This window comes from Nilaparvata lugens, chromosome 12 (assembly GCF_014356525.2).
Source record: "Nilaparvata lugens isolate BPH chromosome 12, ASM1435652v1, whole genome shotgun sequence".
Lineage (NCBI taxonomy): Eukaryota > Metazoa > Arthropoda > Insecta > Hemiptera > Delphacidae > Nilaparvata > Nilaparvata lugens.
The window spans coordinates 22,969,074-22,988,351 of NC_052515.1; the positions used below are offsets into that span (position 1 = coordinate 22,969,074).

General features: G+C 33.2%; 1 protein-coding gene across 8 annotated transcripts in view; it reads right to left on the reverse strand.

The window, feature by feature from the left end:
- Nucleotides 1-19,278, reverse strand: part of LOC111056131 (tyrosine-protein kinase Btk29A) — a 75,786-nt gene that overhangs the window by 19,752 nt on the left and 36,756 nt on the right. For 6 of the 8 annotated variants that reach the window (XM_039439176.1, XM_039439178.1, XM_039439177.1 and 3 more), the window contains 5 exons: nucleotides 17,475-17,687; nucleotides 3,363-3,409; nucleotides 2,199-2,279; nucleotides 1,422-1,486; nucleotides 262-327 (listed from right to left, as the gene is read on the reverse strand). In XM_039439176.1, the coding sequence (XP_039295110.1) occupies nucleotides 262-327; nucleotides 1,422-1,486; nucleotides 2,199-2,279; nucleotides 3,363-3,409; nucleotides 17,475-17,687 (472 nt within the window). Of the gene's footprint in view, nucleotides 1-261; nucleotides 328-1,421; nucleotides 1,487-2,198; nucleotides 2,280-3,362; nucleotides 3,410-7,798; nucleotides 7,818-11,873; nucleotides 12,090-17,474; nucleotides 17,688-19,278 lie in introns of those variants that run through there. The other 2 variants (XM_039439179.1, XM_039439181.1) reach the window with 2 other exon arrangements.

Consider the following 19,278-nt stretch of genomic DNA (forward strand, 5'->3'; position numbering starts at 1 on the left):
ATATAATAAAGGAAAGAATTGGCTTGTACACTTACGGGATAGGAAATTAACATAATCACGTCTGAACTACTCAACTTGTAATTTTATAGATTCTCAATTCACGAGGATGGTTATAGGCCTACATTGAATTCTTCAAGATTTCAGTAGATTAAGTTTTGAATTACACCTTTGCGGAGCATGGGTTACATGCTAGTAATAAGATAAAATAATCGTGTAATTTTTTGTTATTTATAGAATCAAGTGATAATACTATCTACTTACTCATATTTTTGTAGTCCAAGTAGTTCTTTTTCTTTGACATAGTTACTAGGAATGTATCCAATAGATCTGAAAACCGAGATTCAACATGTTAAATAGAATACTTTATACAGGAAGACATTGAAATGTGTTTATGTTTCTATGAGAAAAGTTGTATGTTCCATTGAAAAGGAAGTTCCTCAAATAATTTTCATAATCTAGAATTAACCGATCAATTTAATTTGTCAGCAATAATAAATCATTTCTGGATTCCTATTTGGAATATTACTAGTTCGAAGAATTTGTTGTTGTCTAAAAACAATCAATACATAATTTTCAAAGTAAACAATGCAGATATATAACTGTTATTCCCGTTTCCAGCTTGACAAAACTTCATTAAAAATAGCGAAATACATTGCAGGATATTGCCACAATCATAGAATATGTATCCTGTATCCATTGATGGATTAAATATATACAGGTTAGGTTGGACCTTTCCATTATGGAATAATAATAATATATTCATATGATTATTTCCTTCGTCAATAAACAAACAAATTAATGAAAAATACAATTTTTTATATTTAATATTTGTTGTCCAGTGACCTACTGTGAAAGGGATATGAGGATTTGTCAAATAATTACTTTATTCTTTATTCTAGAATTTATTTTTTACTAGAATTGAAGTTTCTTCTAATCTAATTGAATGTAGAGTTGGATTCGAATGTCTAATTGCCAACGTTGTGATTATTGAACACGAAACTGGAATGGAACTAAATAATTATTTATTAAAAATCCCATTCCAGTTCTGTGTTCAATAATCACAACGTTGGCAATTAGACAATTGACTCCAACTCTACATTTAATTAGATTAGAAGAAACTTTAATTCTAGTAAAAAATTAATTCTAGAATAAAGAATAAAGTGATTATTTTTCTCTCTTTTATTCTATTCTAAATTTTTGCTGATCACCTCTAAGATCGTGAGGCCTCCGTGTTCCTTACGAATTTATCATAGAGCCTCTCAATTAAAATATTGTATTATTTTTTATAAAAACACCTTCACAGAGATGAGAAACGACAAATCCAAGATTGTGTTTTCTCCAACATTTATAATATAGACAATTTGCTAAATACAAGATAATATTTTTCTGAAAATTTTCTTTACAAGAAGCATTTTCCTCACCCATGATCATCTTTCACCTTCCACCAGTGTTCTTGTGAATCATCGATCACCTCATATTCAGCACCCTGAAATACATGAAAACATAGTGAAATTAATTTTTTTGAAGGGCATTCAGAAGTTTCAATTTTTATTCAGTTCTGCATAAAATTTTGTAATGTCATGAGTTTTCACAGTTTAATAAATATTTCAATAATTATTGATTGAATATTGCATTTAACGTTAGCATTTTCTTACTATAATCATGTCGATATAAGTGAGGAGGAACTCGGATTGACAATTATCAAAGTATAGTAACACCATATAGAAATAGCAATGTTGGATATACACTTAGCACTAAAGGATATTACAAAAATATAATAAAAAATTGGATTTTTATGGTTGAATATATTGAATTTAACACCCAATCTACTTTATAGGCGTCTTATGAAAATTGAATTTACATCACTCACAAACACGTCTACGTTACATTATGAAAACTTAAAACATTAATGCTAGTATAAAAGTGCTATTGGATTCCAATCTGAAATATAGTTTTCTAGCATGAAGTTTGGAAAAAGAACAAGAAATAAAAATATCAAAACAGAAAAGCTTAACAAATTTTCATGAAATATTCCAGGGTGGCAAAACCTTCATATTTAATAGGTTGTAATTGTAATTTAACTAAAAAGCTTTTCTATTTTAAACTTGAAACATTAAAAATAGATTATGAGAATTTTTTAATTAGAACTTGGAACTATGGAGGATCTCTTTTCAAAATAAAAGCAAAGTTATTATTACCTTTTCGAGTGAGAGATCACCTCCTTCTATGGCTTTGAAAGGATACAGAGCAACCACTACTTTGCTCCTGACTCCCGGGTCCTGAAAATAAGTAATGTTTTGTGTCATAAACAAAATTCATTCAAGGTTATGAAAATATATCAACAAAGTAGCAGAATAATACAATTATTCAAACATGTCTTGGCAATAACATACACGAGCCGTTGCCTCTAAATAAAGTTATTCGAGAGATAATCCACGTAAATGCATCTACGGTATGAGGCTGGTTCTCTACACAAATGTTTTCAAACAAATTTTAAAAATCTCAAGTTTCAATAGGTTTGAATAGTTTACCATAAAAGTCATGTAAGGCTAGGCAAACACCAGTTAGTCAAGACAAGACACCTTTAGTCACAATACTTCACATAGTTGCTTATGAAAACATGTCTAATTGCAATGACTAATCGGTATGTGTTACTTCATAAGCAACTATGTGAAGTATTGTGACTAATCGTGTCTTGTCTTGACTTGACTAACTGGTGTGTGCCCACCCTAACACGTGACTGTATCACAGTGTACTTTAAAAGAATTAATGAGCAAATTATTGAAGGAGTATTACGAATATTGAAATTTGAATAAAATAACTCGTAAATGTTGATAGTTCAAAATTGATATTTAACAACAAGATTGGTTTATAATTTGAGCTTAAAATATTGTTCATCTATTTCATATTCCATGACCAATTGCTAGTAAATAATTGAATACTGAATTTATTGCCAAATACAAGAAATATTTTTACAAATAAAATAATCATTAGATTACAATAGTTTTTGGCGTGACTGGAAAAAGAAGCCTTGAGCTCCAGCCACGATTAGTTTTTGAACTACTTTACACGACACTACAGTCAAGTTTTTTGAATGAGTTTTTCATTCAAAAAACGTGACTGTAGTTTCGTAAAAAATAGTTCAAAAACGAAATAAAATATTGTTTTATTTCTTCCGGAGGAGACGATAAACCGTCGGTCCCGACTACCTAAAAAGTAGTAGTCATCTCTCATCATCATCCCTCTCACTCATTACCCACGCACAAGCCTAAAAGCTTATGTGGGCATCACCCTCAGTATTATTATTAACAAATAAAATCAAAATACAATAAGGTTTAAAAAAAAATTGAAAAATTTTTTACCTTAGATTTTGGAGTACCACCCGGCATGACTGAAGAAGAAGCTGCTCCTGAAACAAAATACAATAATCAATAAATAAATTATATAAAAAATATAATAATTGTAAGACCTGAATAGAAACCTCAATTTCTCAGAAACAGAATCTTCTATCTTATTAGAAGGATTTTCCAAAGACGTCAAACACTGATTCATCAAAATTTTGAGCAGGAAAAACAAAGGATAACTGAAACCTACAATTTCTTTATTCAAAGTTTTCTTTATTTTTTCTAACCAGTCGAGATGATATAAAAGGAACATACGTTTCTGCGTATCAAACTGAGTATTACTGTTGCTAAAGATGATTCACCAAAAGTTGGAGCAGGAAAAACAACAAAGGATAACTGAAACCTATTATTTTTATTCCAAGTTTTCATCATTTTTTCCAACCAGTCGAGACGATAAAAAAGTAACATAAGTTTCTGCGTATCAAACTGAATGAGCATTCCTGTTGTTAAAGATGAGGCCAAGGTGGAACTCCTTCAGCGAAATTAACTTTTAACTATCAGCAATCCCTTGGAGGTGACAATAATGCTTCCCATTGAAACAATGCTGACACTTTAGCGTGAATCTCACAATACCGATAATCGGAGTGAAGATTCTACCTGCGTTCAGGAGGCGTGAATACAGACGCTATCAACGCTTACTTGAAGATTGAAAGTGAATGGAAAATGCACTGGGGTTCACAATGGTTGCACCAACACAATTATTAATACTATTATTCAACGGAATATTATTCTAGCATATCTTATATTTTTGTACTGTGTGTTGTTTAAATTGGAATAGGAACAGTTTTGGACTTGATCCTGTTGATGCTTTCCACAAGTGATTGCACTTATTGTAGTAAATGAATAAAATTATTTTTGGGAGAAGTTGGTAGGCATCAATTTATTTTCTAATGAATAGGAATTCTTAGAGCTCAGTAGTAGATGTGTCTTTAAAATCAGTATGGTTAAGCTGTATTAGCAAATTAGTAAAGGTTTTAAACTTTCAAACTCAAGAAATATTTTAAGACATTTACAAGGCAGTGCATATTACCTTGGTTTATGGTCAATTTATTGTCTTCTGGAGTAGCCTACATTGATGAATGATTATTAATGATAGGTAATTTTAAAATGAGAAATTCTGTTGTTTGGTATTTGAAAATTGAAAGATGATATTTGGGTATTTTTAAAACTGAATAATTTTTATATATTTTTTTAAATCATAGATGAATCGAAGTCTAATGGAATAAAAAGCTGTACTCAAATTTCTATACACTAGGAAATGTATTTTAATTGTTAAGCCATAAAATGAAGACATGTGAACATTTTAAAAAAGAAACACTAATTTGATTAAAAGTAGGTAGGCCTATTTTAAACTCAGTTCATTTCTTAGGATGTCCCTTAACATCAATCAGAACCCTACAATATTTACACTAGAATCTACAAATCTACAACTCACAATGAACCAAAAAATCTAAAATATTGATAAGATTTTTGGAGATATTGTAATAAATTGGACAATGAGTCCTCAGCATTAATCAGAAACCTGCATGTGAAATTTGGAATTCATAAGGAATATTTACACTGGAATCTACAATTTATAGCCCACAACTCACACCAACTAAAACATTTAAAAATAAGATTAATTTATAGATTACTATTTCTAGTTTTGTGAGAACGCATTTTTTATTGTAATCTTTAGAAAACTATTCATATAGGTTTCTTTGAATTGTAAATAGCATGTTGTCATGTGTATCAGAGAATGGAAAAAATCAATATTAGAGAAACAATGGCAAACATAGGGATATGACACTCACTACTACAGTAAGATTAAATTCAAACTGTCAGCATTGATGTTATCTGTAAGGAATACTGCCAGTTTAAACTGAATCTCTAGCCAGTCAGTTTGTACACACGCTACCGAGCCAGTTGGGTGAAAGTTGCAGCACAGCTGAAGAAGAAGAAGAAGAAAAAGGCAGATGTCCTCCTTTCAGTGGTCGTCTTCCCCCCTCCTTTCTCCACCCTACTGCCCCGCACTCCTCCAATAATGATTATTATGATAATGAAGGTGTAGGAGAGAGTGAGAGTGAGTGAGAGATAGAAGTAATGAGAGAAAGGCGCAAACGCAAATGCCAGTCGGTCAGATTGAGAGAGGAAGATCGACATGGTCGCCGTCGCATCTTATTCTCTTGTAAATCGGAAACTTGTTGCATGTTTCAAAGTAAAATTCTCTTTTCCAACGATACTTAAAACAGTATTGTTCAATAAGAGCGTGCTTGGCATTGAAAGTTTGCTGTTTTTAGCATATATCAAGACAGTAGGCAAAACGGTATAGACAAGATAATATTGTATAGGCTAGCATAGAGTTATGGAGGCAGCTTATATTATGGTTTTATTAATAAATCGAATGGGACAACTTATCATGCTTGGGAAGGTAGAAGCGTATATGGTTTTATTAATAAAACGAGTGGGAAGAAACTTGGAATATAAATTTCAATGAATCTGCGAATAGGGCAATGCTTACCAAAATACAATTAACTGATAGATGGAATGATTTTCTATGTTTGGGTGTATTCCCTCTCCCCCCACTACTAGATTAGAAAATTCCTAAGGAATCCTGTTCAGAATTAATTGTTAATTCACGTGATGTGTGATTTTTTATCTTTACTAGAAAAATATCCAAGTTGTATAGGGTAGAAGTGGTAGATTTGAATAATTTTGAAAACTCCTTCAAAAATACCCCTTTTTTGAAAATTCGTAGCTCCAGAACCAAAAATGGTAGAATCCTGCTCGACCAATCAACTTATTGCAAATTTTACTATCTTTAATTTTGTAAATAATTATTTTTCTCCAAAAACTCGAAGTTTTCGAGATTAAATGAAAAAATTTAAAAAAGTCCAAAATTTTAGGGGTTGGGGATGAAGCCGCCCTCTGGCGTGTCAGCAAATTTCAGATTCGAATTCAGCGCCCCAAAATACATGTAGAACCGTCGGGAAAATTCTTTCGGGGCTGTTTCCTGAAAAACGACCATTTGACTGGACTATCAGGTTAGTTATGATACTGAGAGAGATAAAATTTGCAAAATAGTGTAAATCTTCCTAATATGCACCAGGACTGTTTGAGAATCGCACATGACGTAAAAGTAAAATACATTTGATTTGATTGTTGACTCTATTTCTCTCTATTGCATACGAAATCCTCATATTTTGAAAGACTTTTCATTTGAAAGACTTTACTTATAGAATGAAGGACTCAATTTCAAAGATATATATTTTTAAATACTTTTAAAAGCAAGTTTCAAAAATAACTAAAAAACATTATAATTCACATTAATTTATAAATAAAAAAGATACCAACACGAAATCGGTCGTGTCTTTAGAAAATAAAATGTACTACTGATTCTATAAAAATACTATCAGGTAACCCTTTATAAATAAAAAAAAAATAATTGAACTAAATTTCAAATAAATGCTATTAACTTTAGTTTATTTTGCAACCAGTGAATTATTTTAGTAATATTTGAGAAGATTGTCTTATTATTTCAAGCTTGTGTAGAAACTGTGACGATCAGGCTTGCTACGCTGCAGCTATTAAACTATGGTACGCTGACAGGCTGCGAAAATCAAATAGCATTTAAATATGAATTTCCGGTGAAATTCTTCTCTAGAGAAGTGTTTGCCACTATAAAAACTACATTACAAAAACTAGGAACATTTTTCAAACTAGCCTCCTACTAATTTTGTGCTTTCTACCAAATCAAACTTAATGATAGTATATCCAAGTTTTGAGTTGTTTAGTATTGTTGTGTATGTTTTATTTCTGCTCTTACTTGTGATTAATTTGAAATCTAAATTATATGCTTCTCTTTTAAAATTTCTATATTTTTTGTTCAAATGGCAAGTAAATTGGTTTATTGAAGTTGAGAAGAATGAAGATGTTAACATCTATTCTTAGTCCCTCTTTTTATTATGAATGAATTTTAATGAATTCGAGTGAATTATAATTTGGTTAACATCACGAATTTCTGATTTATCTATTATGGGACACACATTCGGTATACTAACACTGAATGTCCATTGCATTTTTGGTTAATCAATCTATAGGCTAACAAGTCTCCATACTATCAAATATTTCTTCTAACGAAATAGCTCAGTTTTTGATCAGTTACTCATCTCATATTCACAAATTATAACAATGATTGGGAGTGGGAAAACAAAACTAATTTGTATCAATTTGACTGATATCATCTATCTACAATCAAGGAAAACCAACAATTTCTTATATCCTGTAAGGTTACCAAGAATTTTCACTCATACTGAGTACGGAAATAAATATAAGTAAATATTCGGTGGGAGCTTGTTATGAGACGAGTAAAACCAAGATAATGAACACAATTTCCAACAGAAAATTAATGTTACCTTGCTTATCAAGATGTGAGATGTTTCTATCTACTCTTTAACGCGGTTCTACAGCCGTTGACAAACGTGGGTCCCACGATACTATTCGTTTGATTTCATCTGAATTCTACTCGAATTCGTCTAATTTCGGCGTCCAGTCATCACCCTAGGCTACCTTTAATAGCTTGTTTGACGTAGAACCTGTTATTCAACTTATTATGGCCAACAATAAAACAATTACCGCTTCTAGAAAGTGTTCTTAGAAATAAACCAGAGAATTATTTTCGACAGTATTCAAGGTTGAATGTGTGGTAATCGATTTTAACTACAATAACAAGTTAATAGATAAGTGATAGCTTTAAGAAATAGAAAAATAGTTTTAGATTGTCTTTGATGATGAAGTATTATATTATGTATTGGATATTGACATGGAAGTAGTAGAAATAATAAATGTTGACATTGAAGAAAATAAACATTATTAGTTTATGACAGTAGCCCGGGACATGGGTATCATTAAATGATGAAATTTTCATCAATCGACATTAAAGGCAGTCAAATTATCACACCTCACACCCAAGTGATAAACCTTGGTTTGTTGGAAGTTTATATTGAAGGAGGCAACAATAGCCACACGTGTGTGAAATAAACGTAATCAAATGGTATTCTAAAAATTATTGATTTATCACAAACTGCGACATTTCATCAAGTTTTTTGACACTGCAATGACGACTTGTAGACGTAAAACAAATTGAATAATCACTCACTGACTGAAGCAGGCTTTAGGAACGAAATTATATTAATTTAGTTAATTTATACTAATAGATAAGTCTGTTGACAAAGGATCCTGAAGATAAACTACAGCCAATGAGTGATTTTTAAAGATTTTTCACATGAATGTGACATCGTAAAAATAATCTTAGAAATGCATAAATCTTCGTTTCAAGTGCTAAAAATATTCTAGTAATCAAATTACTTATAAAATTTACCTATCCTAACAATCCATCAAAATGAAAAATTGAACATTCAACGTCAACTTAAGTCTGAATAAATTCGTTGAGACTTGAGCTCCTAGTCGACCAAATATCGGCGTTGCCAGATGTGTGAAATTGAGACTTTTAAATGCAAGCCCATGTGTAACTGTAAATATTCAATATGACAACGTTGTATTTGTTAATGACAGCAGTGTTGTCACATTGAGCTTCTTTAGTCACATTACAATTAACTCAATATGTCTAAAAAATCAAGTCTGAATAAAATAATATTGAGATTTGAGCTCGTAGTCGACCAAATATCGGCGTTGCCAGATAGGGTAAAATTGAGACTTTCTCATGCAAGTCCATGTGACTGAATACATTCAATATGACAACAGTGCATTTGCTAACGCCAGCAGTGTTGTCACATTGAGCTTCTTTAGTCACATTAGAATTAACTTGCATTAGAATTTCACAGAATCTTAAAACGCTAATTATGGTCGGCTGGGAGATCAAGTCTCAACTTATTTTATTCAGTGTAATATAAAGTAGAATTTAGTATTTTTTCCAGTATGCGTTTAAATACGAAGTAGATGACGTTTAGTGTTTATAACTGAATCACTAGGTACAGCAGCAACAAACATTTTCCTCATTTTCAATAAATTAAAAAACTTTCCCTATTCTGGGTATTTTTTCATCTTTGAAAGTTCAGGAAATACAAGTTCCTATCAGTTCCTATATACAGAGGATAAATTCCGTAACTATCAAGTGATAAAATTTGTGAATCCGATACAGATGTTGTGGAATCTCTCCATAGTAATTAATTTTACAAATTACAAAAAATTGTGGAGGTCTTGGCAACTTCTCTATTTATTATAATTGATAAATACCGATCGATTGATACAATACCGATCAATAAAATCAGAATCAAAATTGATATTGATCAATACAGATTGATAAATACCTTCAATTTCCGATAATAACCGGTGCTTCAAAAAGGTCTATTTAATCGATAATCGTGATAGAAGATAATGCACCCTGTCAACCAACCCATGGAGTAATGAGCAATGCTTCGCTTTCCTATAACCAAACTGTTGATGCGGGTTCATTTCTTGTGAGTCCACCTGGGGTCTTTCTGTGTAATAGTGAAGATGCTACTTTGGTGATGGGCTTCTTGAACAACACTATTCTTTGTTGTCGCATCCATTTATTAGAAACCAGCAGGAAACCCGTGCTCCGCAAGGGTCTATTTTAAAACCTGACAGACTGAAAATTTGACGTAATGAAATCTTGAAGAATTGAAAATAGGCCTATAACCATCCTCGGTTGATTAAGAATCTATATGCAAAATTCCAAGTTAATCAGTCCAGTAGTTCAGACGTGATGATGGGTCAAACATAATTTTCCTATCCCGTACGAGTATCAGCCAGTTCTTTACTTTATTACAGTAATATCGGGGGCAACGAGCTTCGCTCGTTATTTTTATCCTATTATATTAAGCGAGCAATTTCTGTATTTTTATATCTGGTTATTTATGTTCAACGGATCTTGAAAACGGCTCCAACGTTTTTCGCGAAATTAGGAACATAGTAGGTTTATGATATAGAAATTCGATTGCACTAGGTCTCATCCTTGGGAAAACTCTCTGAACTACATTAAAAGGATAATTCATCCTTGGCTGAAACAGCTGAGACATTAGTCGTCTGTGGATAGTAAAAAAGTGAGTGAGCGAGTGAGTATGTGAAAAATCAAAATATTGCATCCCCGAAATTCATAAGATGACGTATAGCCAGCTGTGAAATTTATAAACACGATCATTTTAGAGAATTGTGTTCTGTTTATCAATAAATACAAATAACGAGCGAAGCTCGGTGCCCCGATATTTTATTGATAAACAGAACACAATTTTCTAAAATGATCGTGTTTTTATTTTACAGCTGGCTATACGTCAGCTTATGAATTTCGGGGATGCGATATTTTGATTTTCCACAGAATCACTCGCTCACTTTTTACTATCAACAGACGACAAAAGTGTCAGCTGTTTCAGCCAAAGGATGAATTATCCTTTTAATGTCGTTCAGCGAGTTTTCCCAAGGAGACCTAGTGCAATCGAATTTTTATATCATAAACCTACTATGTTCCAAATTTCGTGAAAATCGTTAGAACCGTTTTCGAGATCCGTTGAACATAAATAACCAGATATAAAAATATAAACAGAAATATAAACAGAAATTGCTCGCTTAATAATAGGATAGATTAGATAAGTTACACTAATTTTGATTGATAATACTTAGATACAAATTGATAACGGTAAAACACTGGATTTTTTTTATAAATTTACCAAAATTATCTAATAATTTTGGTTGTTGTTCCAGGTACCTACGCATTGATAACGGTGTATCACTGAAATTAGTTTCTAGTCTCGTTAGTGGAGTATAGTAACAACCTGGTCTAGTTTCTGGATATTCTAATAATAACCATTTAGTGCTGAGACTATTTCAAGTTGTAATAGCTTAATAACCTAACTTAATTTTAATATAATAATATTCAACAATTTCAACGGACACTTGATGAAGATCTAATAACTTGGCTAGAAAACTAGAATCCTCCAATTTCAATAAATAGATAATGAAAATGAAAATTGATACTGGAAAATAACAATAATAGTCTTCAATTTAAAAAAACAACTTGGAATTATCACAAGCACTTAAATATAGATTTTAACATTTTCACAAAACTAGTTTCCATTTCTACACCATTATTAATCTGTGCAGAGTTTACTAAAGACTACAGATTGATCTAGATATCTCTAGTCTTAGTAAACTATACACAGATTGATAATGCTGTCAATGAGATTGATAATAGTTTACTGGAGATTGATAGTGGCGTAGCACCCAAAACTAATATATCGTTAATCTGAGCATAGTTTTCTAGAGATTGGTAAAGGTGTAACGACCGAAACTAGTTTGTCAAAAATGTTGTTGATAAGAAGTTGTGTCAATTTCAAGTCGTTCTATTAAACATTGATATTCAACACAACATTACCTTCAGTACAACACTGAAAAATTTAATGCAATCACGAAGTAAATTTGAAATTTTGATGGAAAAATGAAGAGGATTACTACCTGACTCCTGGTGTAACCTGAGTCTCTGCTCGAGAAAGGCTATCCTAGAGGTGGCGGGTCTACGAAACACTCTGGCTTGTGGAGGCATCAGCCTCAGGCCTAAGCCTGTCATCGGTGAACAGACAACAACAACGCCACACTAATTTACTAATTATTATTCAAAACGAACGCACACTCGCGCATGCGTGTAGGCCAAACGTCAACTGATAACTACCTGCTGCGAATCTTCAAATGCACCTGAAATAATGAAAGGTGAAGAAGATGCATCGACAGATACGGGAAGATCACGCACTTGCAACGCGCGCACGATTCCGTTGCTTGCCGAACGATACGGAAGAACCGAGTGTTGCTTCACAAAAGATTACATAATTGGTACAGTTTGATGAACTGGTTGAAATTCAGAGAACACGGCATAAAAATAAGAACCGGATTCAACGTGTAGAAAATTGAGCACATGAGGAAATCATATCAGGAATAAAACGAGAATTACTTGGGTATTGGTAGTGAATTGATAGAAGGTAGTGTGAAACATTAAACTAGTACTGGTTTTGTAAGAGATTGTGGTACCTGGTCTTGTACTAGCATTATTTAGGTTACATCTGTTGAATTAAGCATAATTTGCACTGAGATGTTTGCATATGCAGTTGATCTATAACAGAAGACAATCTGCCAAAAAAAATCAGATAAAAGTTTATATGAACCGATATCTGGATTTCTGATTTAAACTATTTCTTCAATAGATTATTGAATTTACAGAGGTTATGTGCTAACAGTTTGAGAACAGAAATAGGAGATGAGCGTTTTAATTTTTTGTTTTTACGCTCATGGTTTTTATAAAGATAAAGATCATTTTGTGGAGATATTCGAGCTTTATTTTATTTATTTAGCGTATGGCAGATACACAACAAATATAATATAGCTCATGAGTCTCAAATAGAGATGTTCGAGCTTTTATTTCATGTGAAGCGCATAACTAGTTTTGAGATAGTTTGCCGGTTTAGTGGTATCATTGTTGTAATCAATTGTAAGATCTCCTTAGCAATGCACTGTAATCGTTGAATTCACGGTGGAGATGATTCAAGAATAAGAACTTATTAGTGGCCTGCCACTTGCCCTAACGATTTAGGTGGCGTTTTGAGACTTGAAATGAAATCATTCAATTACCTCTTTGTCAAGAGATTACTATTCTGATTTTGTCGAGATTGTATTCTGATATTGTATATTGTATTTTATTTATAATGAATGTTGTATGTGACCTGGCTTATGTACTGATGTACTTTGGCTTAAATAAAATCATTGAATCATTCAATACTAAAACAGTGCATGCAATTTGGCAGGCACTGTACTCGACCTCTGAAGTGGAATTTACTTCAAGAGTTTGAAATTTTCTCAGACAAGCCAACAATCTATGTTCTGTATGAGCTACGCTTTTGGAAATAGCTGAGGATTTTACTGGAATCCATTGAACAGCACACTTTCCAACATTTGAGACATTGAGGTTTTTAGCGTCACGATCCTACTCTAATTTTTTTTTTTTTTTTTTTTTCAAATCAAATCAAATCATTTATTTTGCCATTTAAAAAAAAACAAAAACAATCACAAATAAAGAGCGAATCAAAAAATTATGAATAATAAATTTAAACAAAATACAAGTTCAACTAAAAATAAGAAATAATAATACAAAATCATAAATATCTCTTTACATATGTTAATATAATTTACTTCTTATATATGGCATCACCAGCAAAAGAATAACTTTGCCCGCTGGTGACCGTTGCAAATCGAAAATAGTATAATAATATTTAAAATACAAAAAAAAAATCCTCATCATTTAGTCATTTCTGAGAATGAAAAAAGATAAAAGTAAATAAATTATAAGGGATACAATAAATTTTAATTTAAATAAGGTTTACTCATAAAGTATTCTTACCCTGGGTGAAACCATTATTTTGACAATCTACTATGGTGAAGACAACAACAACGCCACACTAATTTACTAATTATTATTCAAAACGAACGCACACTCGCGCATGCGTGTAGGCCAAACGTCAACTGATAACTACCTGCTGCGAATCTTCAAATGCACCTGAAATAATGAAAGGTGAAGAAGATGCATCGACAGATACGGGAAGATCACGCACTTGCAACGCGCGCACGATTCCGTTGCTTGCCGAACGATACGGAAGAACCGAGTGTTGCTTCACAAAATATTACATAATTGGTACAGTTTGATGAACTGGTTGAAATTCAGAGAACACGGCATAAAAATAAGAACCGGATTCAACGTGTAGAAAATTGAGCACATGAGGAAATCATATCAGGAATAAAACGAGAATTACTTGGGTATTGGTAGTGAATTGATAGAAGGTAGTGTGAAACATTAAACTAGTACTGGTTTTGTAAGAGATTGTGGTACCTGGTCTTGTACTAGCATTATTTAGGTTACATCTGTTGAATTAAGCATAATTTGCACTGAGATGTTTGCATATGCAGTTGATCTATAACAGAAGACAATCTGCCAAAAAAAAAATATCAGATAAAAGTTTATATGAAACCGATATCTGGATTTCCGATTTAAACTATTTCTTCAATAGATTATTGAATTTACAGAGGTTATGTGCTAACAGTTTGAGAACAGAAATAGGAGATGAGCGTTTTAATTTTTTGTTTTTACGCTCATGGTTTTTATAAAGATAAAGATCATTTTGTGGAGATATTCGAGCTTTATTTTATTTATTTAGCGTATGGCAGATACACAACAAATATAATATAGCTCATGAGTCTCAAATAGAGATGTTCGAGCTTTTATTTCATGTGAAGCGCACAACTAAGTTTTGAGATAGTTTGCCGGTTTAGTGGTATCATTGTTGTAATCAATTGTAAGATCTCCTTAGCAATGCACTGTAATCGTTGAATTCACGGTGGAGATGATTCAAGAATAAAACTTATTAGTGGCCTGCCACTTGCCCTAACGATTTAGGTGGCGTTTTGAGACTTGAAATGAAATCATTCAATTACCTCTTTGTCAAGAGATTACTATTCTGATTTTGTCGAGATTGTATTCTGATATTGTATATTGTATTTTATTTATAATGAATGTTGTATGTGACCTGGCTTATGTTCTGATGTACTTTGGCTTAAATAAAATCATTGAATCATTCAATACTAAAACAGTGCATGCAATTTGGCAGGCACTGTACTCGACCTCTGAAGTGGAATTCACTTCAAGAAGAGTTTGAAATTTTCTCAGACAAGCCAACAATCTATGTTCTGTATGAGCTAGGCTTTTGGAAATAGCTGAGGATTTTACTTGGAATCCATTGAACAGCACACTTTCCAACATTTGAGACATTGAGGTTTTTAGCGTCACGATCCTACTCTAATTTACTCATAAAGTATTCTTACCCTGGGTGAAACCATTATTTTGACAATCTACTATGGTGAAGGCAACAAAACTAAACTAATGATACCCTTTTTAGAAGACGAAAAATCAACGGACGTATTGATATTGAGGTTTTAGTGCTATGAACCACTCTACTTGACTTATCAAGAATTTCAAACTGAGTGAAACCACTACTTTGACAATTATCCAGTCAATCAACTGTGGTGAAGGCAACAAAACTAAATTAAACTAATATTAAAAAGTAATACTTTACTTTTTCACTTTTACAATCTATAAAGACATAACAATAGGATTTTAAAACATGAATATTTCAATAATTGAAATCAATGTTTGAACGTGTTTTCTCAATGAACTACCTAAAAAATATATTCTAAAATATACCAGTGGCGGCTGGTGATTGAAAGTATTGGTATATTTATAAAGTAATACCTACTTACTTTTAATATTTTATAAATACTAAGTCCAAAAAATTTACTTTTCCTACAGATACCTGAAAGTGACCATTTGTGCACTGATTGCAGGCTGCAAAGAATCACTTTTCCGCACTAGTGCGCAAAGTGAGTACTTTGCGTACTCCAGATTTGCAGCATGACAACGCAAAATAGTTAGTAGGTTATATGGAGCACCAGTGCAGCAAAATCAAAATTAAGTTGGTAACAGTGAGTGGGCTGCTATAGTGAGCAGAGGTGCAACCAAGCACAACGCGCTAATTATTAAGTAGATATTATAACCAAGGACAACGACAGCACAGTGCCACCACAGCACACACCACACAGCTGCCCCCCGCCATTCAAACACTACTACATTATTCAGGCAATTTTACCCATAATTACCCACTTTTCATATTCAATGGTAACTGTAGGAAAAATTTATGTGAAATACGTGCGCAAAGTTCCTCTGCTGCACTCAAGAACCATTCCGCCCTCGCCTACGGCTCGGGCGTAAACGTTTCTTTCGATGCAGCAAACTGTCACTTTGCGCACTAGTTGCACAAATAACTATTTTCACTTTTCATTAAACCCAATTCAAAATTCTAGTGCAATATATTTTTGGACTGCAAGTTCTCGTGATATACATAAGAACTGGAAACATAATTTCATTTGGAGTACATGAAATATAAAAATTCGTAAGTGATACAGTTTGGTTTAATAATCCTGTAGATTCTCTCCCAATCGTCGATTTGATAAGGCTGGCCACTAACTGGCTACTAACGATAGGTTAGTGACCACTAACTGCATGTTTATCATGTTCACACACACATGTTCATCATGCATGTTTTGTCATCAGCAAGAGGCTTCCAACATAAAATGAATAACCAATAACAATAAAAAAACCAATAGAAATTACAAATTATAATAATAGAAAATAATTAAACCTCAGATAGAGCAGCAAAGGAAAAATCGGAGATACAAAATCCCAACCACAAAAAATTTTGCTTGAAGCCTTTCACTGTGATGACACAATAATGTATGACGACATGTATATCATGTATGTCCCACCGTTTGTGGCCTGCTTTATGTACACTGTATTTGTAATAGTATTTTACGTCACATGGACGGGAAGGGGCCGTTTGCAGGGCAAGAATGATGTTCCTAGTCGAGGCGTTAGCCGAGACTAGAATTTTATTTGTGCCCTGCAAGAGACATTCACGTCCAAGTAACGTACACTATTTTTTGTAATAATAATCTAAAGAAGAATAATTGGAAAATAAAAAACATTACCTGCTTGTGCTGAAGTTACTACATGCATTCTATAAAATAACCTAGTTTACAAATTCCGAATTGGGAACTGTGTGATTCTAGTTGACAAAACTTCCACCTGGAGCGCTGAAGGCGGTTTTTTGCAGCAGTTTTGGTGTTCCTATTTCGGAACTGGGAAACATACTCGACTGTAAAGAAAACATATGATCTCTTTACAGTATAGTATGCTGTAAAGAAATCACATGTTTGCTTGTTCTGCAAATAGCTGTTTACCGGCTTCATTCCATGCATGGAAAGCAGCTGAAATTGAATGACTATGACAAAAATGTGTGTTACCTAACACAATTGAGCTAAAAGGTGAACTTGTGTTGTTTGTAGGAAAAGGCATACCATTTCCCAATTTATGCCCAATAAGCCATATCATTTAGCTCAATTGAATTGTTATTTAAACTGTGAGTTCGCTAAGCATGATATTGGAATCAACTTTGATTGTGTTACCTAATTTGGAAGGCGAGATATCGATGGGCGTGACGAGGGTTGTGTTGGGGTTGGGGTTGGTTTGGGAAGACTGAGATCCGTCAGACCAGAGCGTGGTCCGCTGACAGCCGGGGGCCGAGCGGAATGTGTAGCGACAACACGGCCAACGCTTGCTGTTCCACACGCCCAGGTGGAACCAGTCTAATGTGCGCCCGGTCACATTCTCCGCGCACACTGAAACACCAACACAACCATTCATCAAATCACAAATTCAACTCAAATCAAATGTTTTAATTATTGTCGTTGACAAGTACATGTATTGACAAAGTCATAAAAACGGAACATAGTCCTCAGTAGAGGTAAACAACAACAAAGAAAAATAGAATTCAATCAATAAAAAAACGAATAAAAAAGCAAGAAGCTTGCTCTTAAGCTGCGTTTACACCAAAGTTATCAACAAATAGTTTATTTTTCCGTCCTTATAGATCCTATTAGATTAAACGGAGCTTGACAAACACATATGCAAATCATAGTGTTAAGTTATGTCATAGATTAATAATAGCGTAAGTAGATATCCCATGGTATAGGACGTTTATGACGCAGCTTTTACTGTTATCTCAAGCCGATAGTCCACGTAGTTCTTTCCCGTGAAGCTGTGTGACGCTGGTAGTCTCTCATACTGTGCCGTTCATACACTCTCACCCCAACAAAACAGTAAAAATCGACAATAATCGGCTTGAAATAACAGTAAAAGTTGCAACATAGACGCCCTATACCATGGAATATCTACTTACGCTATTGTTTCTCTATGGTTATCTGATAGAATCTATAAGGACGGAAAAATAAAAATGTTGCTAGTAACTTTGGTGTAAACGCAGCTTTAGAATCAAGCTACAAAATAAAACGAACTGAACAAAGACCAGAACATTTCTGGACATGCCTACGAATGGATGCCTAACAATATACGTGTATGAACCTCTAAAATTTGTAGTTGACTAGACCAAACGTTTACTACGGATTATTGAGGATATGGTGAAGGAGTAAGAGAAGGAGAGGTGGAGGAGACTGATCATTCAATGTAGAAAATATACGTATTATAGAATGCTGAAAATATTTAATGAGCAATCATAGATGATATATTATGGATAAAAATGGAGAATAGTATGGAAATAGTTATGATTTATATTGAAAACTTTCAAAACATGTTGATCTTTTTTCAAATTCTTTATGAAATATTATCAGAGTTATTGACAGATTTTTGAATAGTCAATCAACTTAATTTCTTATGATATGCATTCAGTTTTATAAAAATCTGTTATTTTTGCTTGCTATAACTGGTCTGTAGCCGCTACATTCATAACATGATTATTATTTTTCCTCTGAGGTTTTGCTTGACCACCCTTCCCCTGGGTTCTGACACCCAAGGGAAAGTGACAAGCATTTTTACCACAATAACTGTTCCACATGTCCATATGGTAAGCACTCACACTGGGTCCATTATCATTAAATCGTTTGGTAATCCAAGAGAGAGTGACAAGCGGTTTTGCCAGAGTGACTGTTCCACAGGTCCATGAGGTGAGCACAAACTGGGTCCGTTACCTAAATCTTTTGGTAATTAACCAGAGAGTGACAAGCGTTTTCGCTAGAGTGTCTGTTCCACTTGTCCATATGGTGAAATTGGTCACCAAGGTCACTGTGGTTCTTGTGGTATGAATAGAAAGATTGATCCAGCAATCCCATTTTGATCGAAAACCATTTTTGGACGAATGGATACAAAGAGAATACCATTGAAAATCGTTTTATGGACTCCAGTATCAGAAGCAAG